The 19839-nt window shown below is 40.0% G+C and overlaps 1 protein-coding gene across 1 annotated transcript in view; it reads left to right on the forward strand.

The window, feature by feature from the left end:
• Positions 1 to 19839, forward strand: part of LOC150085626 (P-selectin-like) — a 292465-nt gene that overhangs the window by 36068 nt on the left and 236558 nt on the right. The window contains exon 4 of the mRNA XM_090374622.1: positions 10144 to 10297. Coding sequence (XP_090230748.1) covers positions 10144 to 10297 — 154 coding nt within the window. The remainder of the gene's footprint in view (positions 1 to 10143; positions 10298 to 19839) is intronic.

Below are 19839 nucleotides of genomic sequence, written 5' to 3' on the forward strand. Positions count from 1 at the left end.
TTTCGGATCTGTACCATCGTTTATGGCACTGTATAAATATTTGAATTGATTTTGTCAGCTAGTGGATTTACTAAACCAATTATAAGTTTCAGCGATCATGAATTCTAGACTTCTAGGGAATGTTTCGCGGGTTGCATGAGATACTGCTAATTGCAAAGAATGACATACGCATTTAATTAATATCAATTTCGGTACATCGGACTTCAAATGTGTATAAACGCTGTTATTAACTCCAATCATAACGCTAGCATTATCTGTCCCAATGCCCACAAATTATTTAAATTCTGGTTTAAATCGTTTCAGCTAATTCTTCATATTATTTTTGGTATATTGTAATTATGGAAGGTAGATTAAATGATACTGAAAATAGACTGGCTCTGATGCCGTAGCCTAGTGGTCAGGCGCGCGGGTGCATAAGTACACGTACCTTGAGTGACCGGGGTTCAAGCCCGTGACTGCTGAATACGGTACTGTTTCTTGTATTCTGTGTATCTTGTAAACTCCTCTGACCGTTTGGTCGTCCCGGAGTATAAACAGAAAATTTATTTAAAGGAAGTTTAAAATTTTCCGCGTTTAAAAATTTAAAAATTTTTAAAAAGTTTAAAAATTCAGCGTTATTTTAATTGAATTTGAAATATTTTCAGCGTTACATTGATCTAATTCTACAAGAGCCAAGAATGTAGAAACTCTTTTATCGAATTGCTCATCATAATACACAATTGCAATACCTAATAGTTTTGTTACACTAATATCGTTTGATTCATCTAGTAACGAACTATAATTTGAAAAGCCATTGAGCACTGACTATAATAAATCTTTCTGAAAGTGGGGGTGTAGGATATATTTTATAACGCCGTTGCATTTTGTTCGATGAATTTTTAAAGTTTTGGCTGTTTGATCTTGGAATGCATTCTTACATAATTCACCAAGGTGGTCTATTGCCAGTATTGACGAGTGAGCACAACAAACAAACTTAACTTTGCTTCAGCTTCCACTGTTTGTAAATTCTTGGTGGGAAAATTTAATTTAGATTGGTTGCCTGATCTATTAGGTGAAAATGGTTCTTCTACTGACTTAATATGTTTGAAAGTTTTTAAATGACTTTTAATGTTATGTCGGTAATTGGGATCGCATTTCTTGGAAGCCAATCAAATACGACGAATAAAAATTATTCAATGCCATTTCTTCGCGGTTTCAAAAAAGGCGTCATTAGAATTTTTCCCACATTTTTAGATTTGATTCAACAATTAAAGCTATGACCCAACGGTCAGGTCGTTTGACCGCGGGCGTAACTACGTAAAATTGTTGGGGTTCTCCTCAGGGAAATTCCAGAATAATATAAAACCGATTCTTCGCTTTATAAAAAAAAACTATGAAATATGATATCCTTACTATGTTTACGATGTATATCGATAAAACATTTCAATTATGAAATATTTTTATTGTTAATTAAATAATTACTTGAACAATTAATTTAATATTTGTTAAATAAATATTTCTTAATTTAAATGTTACATTGCCAAAATATATAAAATGCTAAACATTTATACTCTTCCCGCTAAAAAATCCGCTATCCGCTATTTCATATTTTAATCCGCTAAACCTGAAGCAATTCCGCTAAATCTAGCGGGAAAACCGCTAAAATGGCAACACTGCTCGTCAACCCCCTTAAAATGTTATAACCTGTTGGTGACATCATTAACTGTTGCTCCTGGCAGATCCAACCTGGTTGTAGTCCAATAACGATAGGTGTTCACCTATCCTTATTGGACTAGATCCTCATTGGAAAAAATGTTGTCATTTCCCTGACGATGGAATCCTCAAAATTCACTAAGTTCTTTGGAACCAGAGCAGTTGCACTTGATTATTCTATTTTGCGGCCCGAATTGGGAGTGCATCACTTGTCAGATTAATAAAATTACGAGTCCCTGACGAGTTCCTAGTTACATTTGTACTGAATATTATCAGAATAATATTCAGTACCAACCGCACTTAATTAAGAACGGTGCTTGAATCGGAAAATATTAATAACAATAATTTTAGCAGCCAAAAAAACGTTTTTTGAAATGTAACAACCGGAATGGTGTTAACTTTAATTTAGAATAGTAAACTTTATCACTCGCAACGGCGTTCCTACCCTATTTTTTTAAGAAAAAAAAAAAAAACCTCATCAGGATATTTCGTATCGTTGTCATTATTAAATAAGGAACTAATTTTCTAGGATCCATCTGAACTTATACTCCTTTTTTGTTGTTGTTGCTGCTCAATAGCATGTGTAGAATATTTAAACTTACACTCATTGCGAAATGTAATTTTGGATAATTTTATTCATAGAGGAAAGCACATTTCCCCCTTTCGTTCAGAGCGAATATAAAGGGTTTCATTTCTTTTATCTTTATCAATATTGTGAAAATTATTAACCTTTCGTCATTAACTTTTTTATGTGTTTTATCATGCAGAGGAAGGATCACCTCGTTCTTTTTTATAAGTAGCCCTCGCTCTTTTAAGGACCATTTTAATTAGTAAGAAATAGTTATTAGTGGGGGTGGTTCTGACATTAAACTTCCGGTTTATTGAGCTCGTTCCTGTGATGTCTTAAGACGGATGACAAGTCCTACAGAAAAGATAAAAAGAATGCCAACTACCATAGTATCTGTGGTAGAGCTATTTCTTTATTTCTCTTTGTCAACACCTTTCATTACCAAAACGAAAGCTATTGAAACTCAGCGCCTTTATTCCTTCTGTTTGATACAAAAGTTGACCCTCAAATGTGGTTCCTGTGCGCTACAAGAGATGACCTTTGTTATTGTGTCACGCTGCTAAAGGGAGTAAAGAAGATAAGCGTTACGACATGAATTGGTGACGATTCTTGTGCCCCCTTCTTTTTTCTTTGTTTGAACAACGATTTTATGTTTACTTGTGACCATGACGCCATCACGTAATGCTTAAATAAATGAATGTAGGAGCAAAGCCACATGATTCTATTCAGTTTTTCTTTAATCTTATATAACCTGTATGCGAAATAATGTTACGCTTCAAACATTTTAGACAAGGTCATCATCCAGTTCTAGAAAGTTTTAACTCACAAGAAGTTAGGGTTAGTCGACCTCTGAACATAATGACTAACTGTGGCGAATCAAAAAGCAGCAGAAAAAATAATCTAGTCTTACTAGATTGATTTAGTTATTCATAATTTTGTTCCATTCCAGAAATATTGAGTTAGTCGGCATAGTTTTTCACTCCCAAAAATTTTGCATTTCGCAAAACTGGGAAACCGACGATCACATTCACACCATTTAAAGAGAAACGATGTTACGGACGCAAATTCTAAAACACAAGTAACTCCAGAAATAAACATTTGTGAAAATGAGCTTAAATAAATTGCTAATACGACTTGATTAAGTTTTGGAATACTGACTGATGTGTAAGTGCATTGAGAGAAAGATGTGGCAATTTTTCGGCCAGTAACGTTGCTAAAATGAGTTCCGCACAGCCTTTATTTTTCGGCCTTTATTTATGATGATATCCAGCTCAGGACCCTGGGTGTGCCAAGCCCATACTCACCAGATGTGAGCCCCTGGGGTTGTTGTTTCGGTTGTTCGGAATTCAAAGAACCTCTTGCAGAATGATTTTTCAGATGACCTTTAATGGATACAGATCTCTAAACAGTGGTCGTCTAATTTAACCGCAGGGGCTCACATAATAAATAAATAAATAAATAAATTTTCTGTTTATACTCCGGAACGACCAAACGGTCAGAGGAGTTCTGGTGAGTATGGGCTTGGCATACCCAGGGTCCTGAGCTGGATATCATCATTCTTCTCTTTCTTGGTGATTCCCTTCTACTTTTGTCTCTGCCTCTTAGGGTAACTCGGGAATTATTATTATTTTATTTTTATTTTATTTTTTTGGCTGGTGCAGCATAAACCTCAGGCTTCCTTGTGCCATATAGCTGATAGTAATAATAATCATTGGAAACTGACTAAAAAAAAACTATTTTTGAATTTCCAGCATTGTGTTAGTAGTGTGAGGATTTTGGTGCAACTATCCATTGACGCTCTATCAATATAAACTGACAATAACAGCAAAAAAGGTTACCAAGAATCAGCTTTATGGTTTAATCCAAAGTATTTTAATCAGAAGGGCTGTTAAAAAAGTTTGAATCGTATGTGTAAGCTGAGTAGCCAGGTGTTAATCGACAGTTTGTAAATTATTGCAGCACTTACCATTTATCTAATAAAGGTATAATACTATGATACTTTCTTCTTGACTCATTTATAGCTTGTCACATTGTGACATCTGTGTTCTATGAGTTTAGTTGTGTGACAATAATGTAAACCTAATGCTAGCTCCTTGAGTTACAATGGTGACTGTATCCAAGAAGCTTGAGGAGCTACTTGTGTTTTATTGAACTCTGTGATATGAGTAATATGGATCAGAAACTATCTTTCTAATTAACTGCCCATTACGTGAACGATTTTGTGTACACGTGGCGGGGTTGCCACAGGTTGACAGGGACTTGTTAAAATTAAAATATCCCTAAGTAGATGGCTCTGGAGCGAGTTCTAAGGCTCGTACTGAAGAGAAATTTGGACAACAGGTACAATAAAAAATGCGCTCGCCATTTGTTGGGGAAAAAAAAAAAATAGTTACAAAATTTGTCACTGTATGGCGCGTAACTATCGTGGTTACGATTATGCAAATAACTTACGTTATTTGCAAAATCTTATGCATAATCGTTTTTTTTTTTTTTTTTTTGAAGAACCAGGTGTATCGGGAAGGAAAATCCAGAAAAACCACCACAGCTTCCTGCAACTTATAGACCAATAGCACTACTCTCTGTCCTAGCAAAACTCCAGGAACGGCTCCTACTCTATCGGAATATCGGTTGGCTGGACTTGCCAACCGATATTCCGAGCAGCAACTCTCGTATCCCCACACCAATTTTGTTTCAAGATAGGATGTAGCACTGAAGACGCCATCTACAAACTAATTACTCATGCCACACAAACGGAAGCAAAATATTCCTTGGCTATTATGGTTGACTTCCTGGGGCCTTCGATCGACTGTGGTGGCCCAGTGTCCTTCGAAGACTTCGGCAGGCTGGAATCTCCAGCAACCTCTACAACAGTTTAAAATCACACCTTGAAGACAAAACAGTGCAGATTATCACTAAATTTCAAACAGTCACTAGAAGTGAAGTGTCTCCCGGGGTCGTCCCAGGGCTCTGTCCTGGGACCATTTCTATGGTCCATTGTTTTGGATGAGTTCCTGGGGATGGACCTTGATGGGATTCTTCCCTTAGCCTACGCTGACGATCTTGTTCTCATCATTCAGTCGGACACTAGAGCTGCCTTGGCCTTAACCTCCAATGTGGCTTTGGGACGCCTCCAGAGTTGGGCCAGAACACATCAACTTTCTTTCTCTCTCCAGTGAAAAGATGATGTCGATCTTATTGAATAGGAAACTCCAGATACGCAGACCACCAGTTATGAAGATTAATAATATTCCAATTCGCCTCTGAGGAAGTTAAATACCTAGGCCTCTACATTGACACCAAGCTAATCTTCTATCCTCATTCGAAATACCGAGCAATCAAGATACAGAAATATGCAGCTATGATTAGAAGCATCAGTAGAGCAGATTGGGGCGTTAAACACAAAGCCCTCTCCCTAACTTACAAAGCAGTTTTTGTTCTGATTGTCAGTTACGGTGCTTCAGTCTGGTGCACCAAAGTTGCACTGGAGCGAAACAAACGCAAGCTGGACTCCATACAGCGATTTATATTTCTATCAGTAACCAGGGCGTGCCGCACTGTCAGCACCCCTGCACTACAAGTCATCGCAGGGTATATGCCCCTATACCTTGAAGTTGCCAAAAGGGGCCTTTTCCATCGTCTGAAAAAAGGTATACACAGCTACTTAATCTCCAACTGGACCTGACAAGCGACCACAAACAGGAAAAAAGACGAATCTCAGATCACTTGCAGCGCCTCTGGCAGGAATCCTGGAATTCAACCCACAAAGGAGAAATAACAAGTTTTTCCCCTCAGCCAGCTTCAACTTTTCCAAGCCTCCTCCCTAGTACTCACCTGGATTGCAAGCAACATTTTTATTAATAGTACACGGATCATTCCAGCAAAAACTCAACTCTATGAGTATCGAACCACATCCCTTTTGCCATTGTGGAGATGAGGAGTCCTGGGCCCACTTTATGTATGAGTGCCCCTCCTATGAAAACCACCGATTACACAACTGTTTACTGTAATCCGAGGAATTCCCCTCAATCAGGAGCAAGATCTACTAAATGACGGAGATAAATATATAGCGTTCACTCGATTTGCCCAGGCTGTCTTCACCACAAGGCGTTCAAGCTCACCGCTGCTAAGACATTCCAGAATACTCCCCACTCCCTGCTAACCCTTTCGGGGGTAGGATAAATGCAAATCTGTGCTACAGAAACAATACTGCAAGCCCTTTAAGGATTCATGCTGGCACCCAATTTAGGATATGGGATCACTGCTGGCACTCAACTGGGTGCTAGATCAACACACAGGGGAACCTGCTCCTGCGACTTTTAATCCCCTTCCCTACCCCTATTTCTCCTAAATCCTTGGTGGACTGTCTTCACTCTTAGTCCAACTTTCTTTCACCACACAGTCTCACCTCCTCCTCCTCTCTTATTCCCTGTGAACTCTCTTCAACAAAAAAAAAAATTTTTTTTTTTTTTTTTTTTGGGTCTCTATCAGGAAGCTCAAGCGACTCTGGCAGAGGACAGCCAGAGTATGATGGGCAGCCTGGCTCACCTCCCAGTGGTGGTGGCGGGAAACATGGGGCCCTGCGGCCAAGAAGCCAGAGAAACAACAGAACCCAACACAATAATTTACAGAGTCCTGTATACTTCACAAGAGTACAGATGGTGCAGTTGTGGGAGACCACAGGTGGCGCCTTACACTAAACACTATGCCACTATGTATCGAGAAGGATGTCAAACTCTGGTAGATCTAAAGGACAGCATTAGACGTCATGTGCTGGCTATTCCAGTTGACATGTTACATTCTGTTGTAGAAAATGCTGTTCTTCGAATGGAAACTGTTGTTGACCAAAATGGAGGACACATTGAACAATTCTAGCGCTGTTCAAGTGATTTTGTTTTACCACAGTGCCATATAGTGACAAATTTTGTAACTATATTTTTTTTTACAATAAATGGCGAGCGCATTCTTTATTGTAGCTGTTGTCCAAATTTCTCCTCAGTACAAGCCTTAGAACTCACTCCAGAGCCCTCTACATATGGATACTTCAATTTTAACAACCCTCTACTCTTAAATACTGCTTCAATGAGGACATAGTTAGCCAAGTGGAGGGAACAGAACTAATTCCTGGTATCAGTCGCAAAAAATCTGCTCTGCACACATTTGTATAGACATAATTGCTGATTGCAATCAAGATATTATATAGTGAAATACGTTAAGGGTTTTAGCCTCAGGCTGCGAGAGATTTAGACAACGTACAAGTTAGTGCACACGTATCATATTAGTAGGCAGCTAAACTCTGAATTAGCAAAAATATGCAAAGGCGGCATCGTTTAAGTTATATCTCATATTGTGAATACCTTCACAACGAGTTGTTGGCGCCTCCGTAGCCAGGTGGGAAGGAGCAGCAGTGCGTAGCACATGCTTCTTGATTAGACCGGGGTTCGATCCCGTCACCACCAAATACAAATTTGTACGGAGGATGCGGAAAGGTCAAGGAATGACCACCGCATATCACGGAGCAATATGGCCTTAGTTGCTAATGCTCCTAAAAACCAAATAACAACAACAACGAGTTGCCATGATAGTGCACTACTTCGAATAAATAACGCTTCATAATATTTTCATGGTATGGTATGGGTCCTCTCTTTACTCTGTAAGGCCCTATTACTTGGAGAGTGCATTTGAATATTCATCTCATAACGTTGACGTTGTACCCAAACGGTGATGAACTGTTCTAATGGCGCATTTCATACAGGAATTGTATGCAGACCATTCCAGCGATATTCAGCATATGTCAGGGCTGCAGAGTCAGACACGAATGCCATCGAGAATCTTTGAGGTTGTGTAAAACGGTGCATCTATTATCGGCTTCAGTAACCAACAAATTCGGTGCGGTGCGATAGATTTAAAGATCATTCTCGAACCGGAGTGAAATAATATTACGGGGGACACATGTTCCCTCTTAATCGAATCTATGCCATGCACAGTTTCTTTTCGCCACTAAAAGTGGACCTACTGTACCTTGTTTCCGTTCATTCCACTTAGACAGAACTTGAGTTGTCTCTTAATATCCTTACCTTAAGCTCTGATTGAGCCTGTTTCAGAAATTTATTTTCAGTTCACCATTTATGAAACAAAAAATGCTTTACAAAAGGCACCTCTTCGTAAATATGTGTTGCACTTTCATGCATATCAGCATATAGTATATGAAACAAATTAACTGACTTGGTTTATAAAATGGACCGACGAAATCAAGGGCATGTGCACTGAAATAATTATTGGCACCTTTCGGACTACTTTTTCCTGGATCATATTTCCCATTGCCGTCATACTGAAATGAAAACATACTTCCTCTGTGCCAGCGCAGCTATAAAAGATAGTCTTGTTCTCCATGAGAACCACTGGGGGAAATTAAGTGTATGGATGCTGAAACAGCAGCAAATAAATAAGTAGTTCTCCGAACTCTTTGGCCTGATGTCAATAGAGGGCGGGCACAAATGCCTCGTTAGTTTGCTAGTACAGAGTTTCCTACGCCGCGTGTTGGACCGAATGAAATATCTGTTTATTGAATCAAATGTCTGGTATCGCCCCCAATTCTCTTAATTTTTATTGAGTGAATTCGGATTGTTTGTTCACAGCTTTTTTTGGGTTAAACAAACTTTGAGGGAAATTAGATCCCTCATTCCGCCGCATTTTCTTTTGCTGCCTTGCATTTTTTAAATTTTTTTAAAATTGTTTTTTTCTGAGTACGGGATCTCTGCACCCTTAGGTAAGGCTTGCGCCTTTCGGTGTGGATGAGGACCTTTTGAGGACCGACAGGGATAATAGTTGAGGTCTCCTCCCGCGCGGTTGGGATGGGCATACTGTGGAGGCTTTCTGGTTTTTACCTCTTCTAAATTGCTAATTCAGTATCCCGTACGAATGCTACCGATTTACACGGCCAAGTTGAACAAATGTTCCTAGTGCCTCATAACCTATGACTTACATTACATACATACGTACATTTCGATACAGTTGCTCTGGATACATTAAACAAATCAGCAGTTGCATTCACCCCAGCTAAAACGTGCACCAACAGCATAACCTCTTTGGATTTCAGACAGGTCGGTCATTTTCATCATATAACTTTCTATATCACCTCTGAATAAACACCAGCTTTCATCATCTATTATTTACTGTGCTACCTAAAGAAAAAAAATATCATCACTGCATATTCATAAATACGTCATACAGCCATTACAAAAGCTACTACTTTCGTATCAGGTTTTTTCATTGTACTGTACTTCACTTTTCCTTATGTATATGCATAAGGAAAGGTGAACCAAGTTGTTAGCAAATACATATTAAGGAGATAAAATACAAGAATATAATTTAAAAACTAGAGGGTGTGAATGTATATACAGTTTATATTCGCACCTTCTGCTGCTTTCTCCATTTTTGCTAACCCATTGCATTCTTTGTCGTATTTGTTTACGTTTATCGTGTAGATATATCTCATTACCATTTTACTTTATTTTTTATTGAGCCATTTGCTGTAATTTAACTTTTATAGTGAAACTACGAGAACTGCTGTAATACGTTATGCTTGCCAATTTTGTCTAAATGTTTTATGTAAATACGTTATGCTTGCCAATTTTGTGAAAATGGCAACTGGGTTTTTGTAAAGTTAATTAGATGAGCAAAGTTATAAAACATTATCTTCACTGAATTAAATCTTTCGAAGCTAGCGGAAAAGTATGTCAATAAGAAATGTTTTTACAATTTTTTTTATCAGGACAGTTTCTTAATGGTTTCTTGTTCCGAGTGTTTTTTTTTTCGTATTTACTTTTAAAAACGTAAATAATGCATTTTATTGTTTTCCTAACAGTAATAGTGTGATGGAATAGTTTCAATTTTGTTTTCACTTACGGATTCTCTTACAGCTGTCCCATGTTCGCCTCCTGCCGTGCCATTGTACGCAATTGTAACTCTATCAAATGTAAATCGAACACCTGGAACAAATGCAACGTACAAGTGCGATTGGGGTTATGAACTCTTTGGGTAAGTAGGACGTTACTTCAACTCATGTGAATAACGATTTCTAATTTAAGAAACGATTTCTGCTTCTTCCTCAAGTAATATATAAAAACAGTATTGTAAAATGATAATTTTATTAGTCAATTCCATATGCAAGAACGAATTAATCATTAGGTTATTAATCGCTAGACTTATATTACAGTATGTTCTGTGGGGGGATGGAGTTATTGTTGAAGAGAAGATAAAAGTAAACAGAACTGAACCGCAAACACAGGAAAGCAAAATTCTTTGCAGAAGATAAAAGATATGAATCTAAAACGGCTTGCAATATCATAAAGAAACTGTTAAGCCCTTTCACCCCAACACATTAAACACGAGTCAAGCAGTGCTATGGGGGGACTAGGTCTTCCCATCTCAGTTATTCTGGGTTTCTCAGTCCACACGACATGCAGATCGACTGGAGAACACATATTTCTATACATATATACAACGAAGCAATATGATATGATCTAAGCCGCTGCCCCTTATGCTCCTAAAAATCAACAATACGATTACAAGACAGACAAGAAAGCACAGACATTTACAGATTATTACTCAGAACTGTTCGAAGATGATGACAGCACTGTACAAAAGCCATTTTCCGGAAAACACTAGACGATCTGAGACGAAGTTCTCATGACATCTAAGCAGTTGAAGTAAAGGAGCAACAGTACAGAACTTTGACTCAATGGACAAGACGAAACATAACCCATCGTATTCACCGATTTAAATCAAGTTTTAACGAAAGGGTAATTCTGATCTTACCCGCTGAACGACAGGAATGGTTTTGGAAAAAAAAAAAAAAAAAACGAAGATGGAAGAAATTTACATGCTTTCCAAATATTACAATAAATTTTCATTATCAGATTTAGCCCTTGTGGGTAGCACAGTTGGTAGAATCGCCGTCCTCCCCACATCGCGTGCAAAAGACTTCAGTTCGAGTCCCGTCGATAACGTGAGGAATTTTTATGGGCCTTTTTCATAACGTGGCTGAATTAGTCGGTCACAGGCGAGGGTAACATGGTTTTTTCTCCCGGAAACTCGGGTTTTTCGTCCATCAAACAGAACACCGACCACAGACTACATACAATTTACAGATAGTATATACGGAGTAATATGACTTTAGTCACTGCTCTTAAACTTATCAGATTTATTATTATAGAAGACCTGATGTGGTCGTCCAATTTGATAAAGTTTTATTATTTTCTTTCTTCACCTTATGGATATTTTCCATCATGCGAAGGGTACTGGTACCACGCGCATAGGATGATTATGTCAAGCTGTTATTAGTCGAGGAACTCTCTGATTGCGCTAAAGATGTTCAGGATTGCGGCTTTCTGGAGTTCCTTGGAATCTCTTAGGCACCATATTGGTGGTTGACACGGTGATCGGAATGGTCGTTACTTGCTCCATGTGCCACATCTATTTTACTTCCTATCTAAGGACAGTGTACTTCCTGATATTTTCCTCGTTTTCGCCTTCAGTTTCTCCTAACAGTTGGTAGAAACTTTGTTTTCTGTTTCGTTTTATTCTGTTGTTCGATGAGGTTTGTCAAACCTCTCCCTCCTCCTTTCCGGGCTATGATCAGTCTCTCGATTGCCGTCCTCGGATTGTGTTGGCGGCTACTGTAGTCCTTTTCGTGATACCCCCTTTCCCCCTACCTCGGCTGTTAGTCCACTCTCTGATCTCAAAGAAATACGTTAGTTGGGGCTGCTCAATTGTTTATGGCCTTAATGTCAGATTTAATGTATTCCCTCCGTTTTGTTTTACTTTTAGCAGGCTTCTGGTTCTCTAATGGTATTTATCGGTCAGGTGGCCTTGATCTTGTGTTCTAGCTGTTCAACTTGCACTATCCTCAGGTCTCTCTCCGTCTCTTTACTTTTCTTCAGCTGGTAGTTTTGGTAGACTGTTTTTCCCTGATACAGTCGTAGGTCTTACATTTGTTTAGTCCCAATTCCACCCCGATGTCACTGCTGAACTCGTCTGTGATCCAGAATAGCTGTTGGAGTTGGTCCTCAATTGCTACATACAGCTTGATGTCATCGATGTACGAGGGGTGATCATTTAATTCGCAGATTGGTGCAAGATCTTATCTTAATTGTCATCATCTGGATCTTCTGTGGATTTCTCCTTCTCGAAATACTCTCCCTTGAAGTTTACACACTTTCACCACCGTCGTACCCACGCATTAAATGCTTCTTGCAAGCCATTTTTCGAAAGACTGCGAAGTCAGTGTTGAATCCAGGGGGAGTGACGGGGTGAGTTTCACCCCCGGTGAAAAATAGTAATTTATATTTTATAAAACACGAATTCAATACATTTATGTCAAATAAACAACACTAAAAATCACATCAACTAAGTGTGGCACTTGTTGGGTGGTAGACGGCGGAAATAAATCACTAAAATTCAAGACACGAAATTTTCAAAATAATTAAATGAGCAATATTTCTGGCTGCACAAATTGTAACTAAACGCCACTATTTCAAGTGTCCGCATTTTCGTTTTATGGTTCCCTTTATTTTTACACAAACCATCTCTTGATAAATGGTCTACTTGTAACTAATTCTTTGTTTGTATATCGCAAACAATATTGCAAGCCGTGAATAGGTTCGCCTGAATTGCTTCCTGACAGATGCTGTTGTAACTGTAATTATAAAGTGTTCCACTGCAGGGGAGTCTGCAGCCACTAATTCAATCGTCAGCAGTTTCGCTTTATGGTTTTCACATTCCTTTTTTTTTTTTTTTTTTTTTTTTCACAGAAAGAGTCTACTTGTGGCTAATTCTACCTTTGTATACCGCAAACGAGGCAGTTTGGTTGCAGCCTATAAACAATACATTTTGTAACCTTTTTATTATATATGCATCTGTACTGTAATATTACAAGATTGCCTTTTTTTTTTTTTTTTTTTTTTTTTTTTTTTATGTGAACCCCAAACACGAGAGGTATTAGAACCTATAGTACTTAGTACCGTGCTTGGGTTGGAGGTTGAGAAGACGAAAGAAGATATTTGTTGACAATGGACTTGAACTTCTGTAGATTGTAATTTTCAGGAAATACGGAAGAAGGAAGGTTGTTCCAGAAAACGGCAGTTGAATGAATAAATGAGGAAGATGAAAAGTTGGTTCTGTGGGTTTGAAGTTGGACAGTAAATGGATGTTGGCTGGTGGCTTGCACGTGTTCGGACTGTTTTGAAAGAGAGAGCGGGAATTATAGAAGCCAATTCAGAAGAACAGTGCCCATGGAAGTATCTGTAAAAGAGGCATGCAGCAGAAACAGTACGTCTATGAGACAGCGAGTGGAGAGACTCTGTTAGAGATGAATCATTAATTAACCTAACTGCCCTCTTCTGAATGGAATCAAGAAGCCTGAGAGAGGTTTTGCGGGCACCACTCCAGATGTGAGAACAATATTCCATGGCGGATTTTCGATTTATACAGAGTGAGCAGCTGTTTGGAAGAAAAGTAATGCCAAGAGCGAAAGAGAAAACCAAGTTTTTTAGATGCAGAGGAAGCAATATTAGTAATGTGCTTGTGCCAAGAGAGATTAGAAGTCAGGGTAATCCCCAAAAGAGATATATCGTTTTGCCTAGATATCGGAGTGTCACTAAAGATAAGCACAGGAGCAGAAGAATCCTTTTTGCGAGATATAAGACAAGACTGAGTTTTAGAAGGGTTGAAATCAACTAAGTTGTATTTGCCCCACTGGAGAATTACCTGAAGATCGGCATTTAAGGAAAATCTGCTACCAAAACGCAACTTTTGGTAGCAGATTTTCGAGAAGTTGAAGCTGATTGAGCAGGACAAGGTTTCTCAAAATGGAAAGTGGAATGCAATGTGCTATCATCGGCAAAACTATGGATAGGATTAAAACTATGGATAGGGGATAGTATTAAATACACCAGCTGCCGTTGCAGATGAACTCAACATTTATTTTGCATCGATATTTACAAATGAAAAACCTTTTGTGGCAATGGGATATTGTGGGAGCGAAGTTAAAAAATATGTAATTAATGATGTTGAAATTTCGCAAGATTATTTAATGAAAAAACTTTTGAGCCTACAGACTAGTAAGGCTCCTGGAGTTGATAGAATATACCCAATAATCTTAAGGGAGGCGGCAAGCGAGTGCATTGAACCATTGAGGCTAATTATGCGAGCATCGCTAGACTCTGGGAAATTCCCTTGGATTGGAAAAGTGCAAATGTATCTTCCATACATAAGGGTGGCTCTAAAAGTGAAGTTGGAAATTATCGACCTGTCAGTCTGACTTCAGTAGTAGGGAAAATCATGGAGGCAATGATCAAGGGTGGAATTCAGGATCATTTGGATCGAATTGAAATTCCAAGGATACTCAGCATGGTTTTGTAAAGGGAAAATCATGTTTAACAAATCTGGTTCGCTATTTCGAAAGGGTCACTCACGAGCTGGATTTAGGGAATAATTTCGACATTGTTTTTTTAGATTTCAGCAAAGCTTTTGACACAGTCCCACATGAGCGGTTGCTTTATAGGCTGGAACAGGTTGGAATCACTGGGAAAATCCTTAGATGGATAGAAGGATGGCTTCAGGGCAGGAGGCACAGGGTTGTGATGAATGGTTATTCCTCAGAGTGGGTTGATGTAAGAAGTGGGGTTCCCCAAGGATCAGTATTAGGACCACTGTTGTTTTTAATTTTCATAAACGACATTGATGAAGGGATAGAGGGAGTGATGTCTAAATTTGCAGATGATGTTAAAATTGGTAGAGTAGTTAATGATCACTGTCAAGCTGAGCTTCTTCAGAGAGACCTAGATAGACTTCAGGAATGGTCAGAAAAATGGCAGCTATGCTTTAATCCAACAAAGTGTAAGGTATTACACCTGGGAAACAGTAACCCCAAAATAACTTAATCACTTGGTGGAGTTCAACTAAACCCAGTACTGAAGGAAAGGGACTTGGGTGTTACGATACGGTCAGACATGAAATTCTCTGAGCATTGTAAACAGGTTGCAAGGAAGGCCCATGGTGTCCTATCGATGATCTATCGAACTTTTGCAAGTAGAGATAGGGATGCGATAATCCCATTATATAAGGCATTTGTTAGACCACACTTGGAATACTGTGTTCAAGTATGGAGACCACACCTAAAGAATGACATCGAGCTTCTTGAAAGGGTGCAAAGACGGGTAACTCGCCTGGTGAGATCTGCAAAAGGGCGTCCTTATGAAGAAAGACTTCGAATATGTGGGTTGCAGAGTTTGGAAACTAGACACCTTAGAGGAGATTTGATTTTGAGGTGTTTAAGGCTCTGAGAGGCATCAGTAAAATGAATGAGGACGAAATTTTCAAGATTATAAATGATGCTTGAACTAGGGGGCATAAATTCAAGTTACGGGGGGAAATGTTTAGATTGGACTGCAGGAAGTTTTATTTTAGCCAGCTAGTTATAAATTACTGGAATAAGTTGCTTTCATGGGTGGTAGAGGCCGACAGTTTGGGGAAATTCAAGGGTCATCTGGATGATGCCTTCGGGTAGGGGAGGCGCGTGGGATGATAGGTTTAATTTCCTTTTTTTTATTAATAATTATTTTTTTATCATTGTTTTGTTCGGATATTTTATTTTATTTATTTTTATTTTTTTTCTGGCTGGTGCAGCATAAGCCATAGGCTCTCTTGCACCATGCGGCCATTACTAATACTAATATAGTCTTCTCCTGGAATTTTCCTGTTTTTCATTCTTGCAGCAGCTAGGTTGAGATTTGTTAAAGTAAACGGAGGCTCTTCCACTGGTGTCCAGTATCTGTCGTTGTCTAAACATAGCATTTGTTGTACCGTTGTCTGGTGCGCCTTGTATGGCAGGAGTAAGTGGTGTAGGATGTTTTCAGTCGAGGATTTCCAGGTGTAGGTGCCTTGTGGTGTTTTAGTCACTGATGCCACCTCTCCCCTGTGGAGTTTGTTTGTGGTTACTCTATATACCACACCCCAGGGGTTCTGGACATGTGTATATGTAAATGGTGGCTCCTGGAACGTTTGTTCAACTCCGCCTCGTATCTCTGTGAAGAACGGTATCACTACAAATGGGCCAGATATGTGTGTGACGTAGTTTGTGTGTATTATGTGTGCGTTCTGTTGTTGTCTGGCCGCTTGGCTACCCAGAAGCATCAGTCACCTGGACAGATGATTCTGGGTACTCGTCCACATCACGGGAAGGTGGCCCGTCCATGTAAAGCACGTACCAGTTATGGAGCGACTGGCAAGGCTAACGTCTATGGTGGATTCCCACCGCGTGCTGGAAAACGTGGTGGGCTGATTTGGTCTATTTAAGATAGTTTGTTGCTGGCGGAAATAAAGTCTTCTAGGCGCTGTCCATTTCTGGTACCCTGGCGATTAGCTGTCTCACTGTGCCATGCAGGTGATCTGCAGTTGGCGTCCATGCCAATGATCAACTTAGCATTCGGGAGGTGTAGTTGCAGGTTCTGCATGTATCAGATTGCAGTCATGATGTCTTCTCCCGGAAGTGCATAGATGGAAACTATGTAAAAGGCTCCAAGGGAGAATGCTATGTGGGCACAGACTACCCAGTTGGTGCATAGCTCTTCTCTGCTGCCTTTCACATTTTGGTCACAGTGAGCTCAGGATTTCGGACGATGATTGCGGCCCAGGGAGTATCATCATCAGTCTGGACTATCTTTAACTGGAGGGGATATCCTCTTACCTTTTTGCTGTGGGTGTAGGGCTCTTGAATTATGAGTATGCCCAGGTTTTCTTCTTGTGTTTTCTTTCCCATTTGCTGTCGATAGAGATAAAGAAAAAATTATGATAGTAGGGTACCCTATAAATGATTACATCTGCCCATATATTTATTTTTTCCGTAAATTGCGTGTGTTCTCTGGTCGAATTGCCTGTTTTCTGGACGAAAAAACCCCAGTTTATGGGGGGGGGAACCTTGCTATCTACCCCTGAGACCGACTAATTTAGCCATGGAGTGAAAAAAGCCAATCAAAGTTCCTCGCGTCATCGACGGGGTTCGAACCCGGGCATTTTCCACCCGGTGTAGGGAGGACGGTGACGATACCACTGTGCTACCCGCCAGACGTCGATAGAGATAGGTGGTAGACGTCGTCAGAGTTCCCGGAACATGAATGACTGGACTGAGGATGACACCGCCGCCACCAGCTTGTTTTTGTCCCACGGTGCATCTAGGCACCATCACTTCCTCAGGTAAATGACGTACACGTACCCCGCCGTCCACATGGTGCAACACGAAACGTGATTCATTGGACCAGACGACCTTTCAATCACTCAAGGTCCAGTTTCGATGCTCGCGTGCCGGTTGTAGGTGCTGTCGCCAGTGAACCATGGTTAGCATGGGCACTCAGAGCAGTCTGCGGCTACACAGCCCGATTTTCAGTGGGGTTCGATGTACTGTGACACATTACTCCCATCACCGGCATTTCAATTACCGGCGAGTTGCGCCACAATCGCCCTTCTGTTGCCACGTGCGATCCCTGTGCCTTTGCTCACCTCGAGCATCGATGGGCCATGGTCGTCCAACACCTCGCCGACGGTTCGTGGGGTTTTCCCTCCTCGGACCACTTTCGTTAGATACTAACCACGGCTGACCGTGAGCATCCTACCAGCCGTGCCGTTTTGGATATGCTCTGACCTAATCATTTTGCATTACAATTTGGCCTTTGTCAAACTTGCTTAAGTCTGCTGGCTTTCCCATCTGAAGAACAAGAGTAACACTGATTAACGGATCTCAGTATCATAGTTTTTTTATACCGTGTCCTGACCCACGCACGCGCCGTTGTTTACCTGCAGTTTCTTCGATTTGCATAACGACTCGCTGGTCATAATGTTTTGGCTCATCGGTGTAGTGCAATGCATCTTTAACTAGTGACTACATTTTTTTCCCTGGAATAGAAGTTAAACTGACTGGTCTGTAATTACTCGTGTCACCCTGAGTTCCCCTTCGTGAATTGGAGATACATTTGTACATCTCCAGTCGGCGCCTCCGTAGCCAGGTGGGAAGGAGCAGCAGTGCATAGCACACGCTTCTTGATTAGACCGGGGTTCGAGCCCGTCACCACCAAATACGGAGAATGCGGAAAGGTCAGGGAATGACCACCGCATATCCCGGAGCAATATGGCCTTAGTTGCTAATGCTCCTAAAAACCAAATAACAAACAAACAAACATCTCCAGTCCATCGGGACTTTCCCTGAGTCCAACGATGCTCTCATAATTATGGCTAAGGATTTGCTTACTTCCTTTACCGCCTCCTTCAATATAACTGGATAGATCCCATCCACCCCGTGTTCCTTTCTTATGTTTAACTTCAACAATTTCTCCTCCACTTTGTTCTCAGTTATTACAGAATCCTTTAGTTCCCTGATACAGTTTGATAAACTTCTGGCATTCTCCTCTCTTAATAACTCATGTGTGAATGTAGATGCAAAATACTCATTTAGTTCGACAGCTATCTGAGCAGGATCAACAGTCATACCATCGATATCAGCTGGATCAATCTGATTCATCCCCTTATTTATAGAGTTTGTATAACTAAAGAATTTCTTGCTGTTTTTCTTGTCATCCTTTGCCAAAGATTTCTCATAATCTGCCTTCGCTTGCCTAACCTTCTTTGTGACTTGATTACAGACTAGCTTATATCTACCATAGGCTTCTGTGTTACCTGAGAATATATATGCATCCCATGCATTTTTCTTCTCCGCCACCTGTCCCATTAGTTCATCTGACATCCATTTAGGCCTAAACCTTGAACAGTATAATCAGTATGAAAAGCCTAGTATCTTCCACGATTACTTCCTTGAATGCTTCCCATTTACAATTTTCTGTTGGTAACATCATCAGGTGGTCCCACTGTACAGAATTTAAAAACTGTCTGAGACCACTGTACTCACCTCTCAGTATCTCTTGTGGGACCAGCACATTCTGCCTTGGAGATTTCCGCTGTGTAGTCTGATGCGCAAGAGGGAGCTCTGGCGTTGAGTTGGGCAGCTGAGAGCTTGATGGATCCACTTTAATACCTTCCAGGGTATCTACCCGACTCTTCAAACTCTCATTGGCGCCCATCGGAATGCTGAGTTGGCGCCTAATTATTAAATGTTATGGAATCTTACGTAATATTATAAGCATGCTTTCAGGTACGATGGTGTTTTTCTCAACAGGATGACACACTTTCAAATTTTTATACTGCTGTTCGTGAGTATCTGGACAGTAAATTTCATGAACAGTGGATAGGTTACAGGAGAAATGATTTTGAATATCCTCCAAGGTGTCTGGACCTTAATCCACTGAATTTTTATTGCATGGGGACACCTGAAAAATAAGGTGTACACTGAAAAACCAAAAACATTTGAAGGATCCTGGATGGCAATATATTGCAGGAAACACGCAGAATTTCGACTGAATTGTGCACTGTTATATGTAGGTGTGTTGAATAAAGATGTCGTTTATACATAGTTATAGGAGAGAGAGGACACTTTGAATATCTTAAATGAGTTTTTTTCTTTTAAATAGAAGCCA

This window comes from Mastigoproctus giganteus, chromosome 5 (assembly GCF_048544385.1).
Source record: "Mastigoproctus giganteus isolate SK-2022 chromosome 5, ASM4854438v1, whole genome shotgun sequence".
NCBI lineage: Eukaryota > Metazoa > Arthropoda > Arachnida > Uropygi > Thelyphonidae > Mastigoproctus > Mastigoproctus giganteus.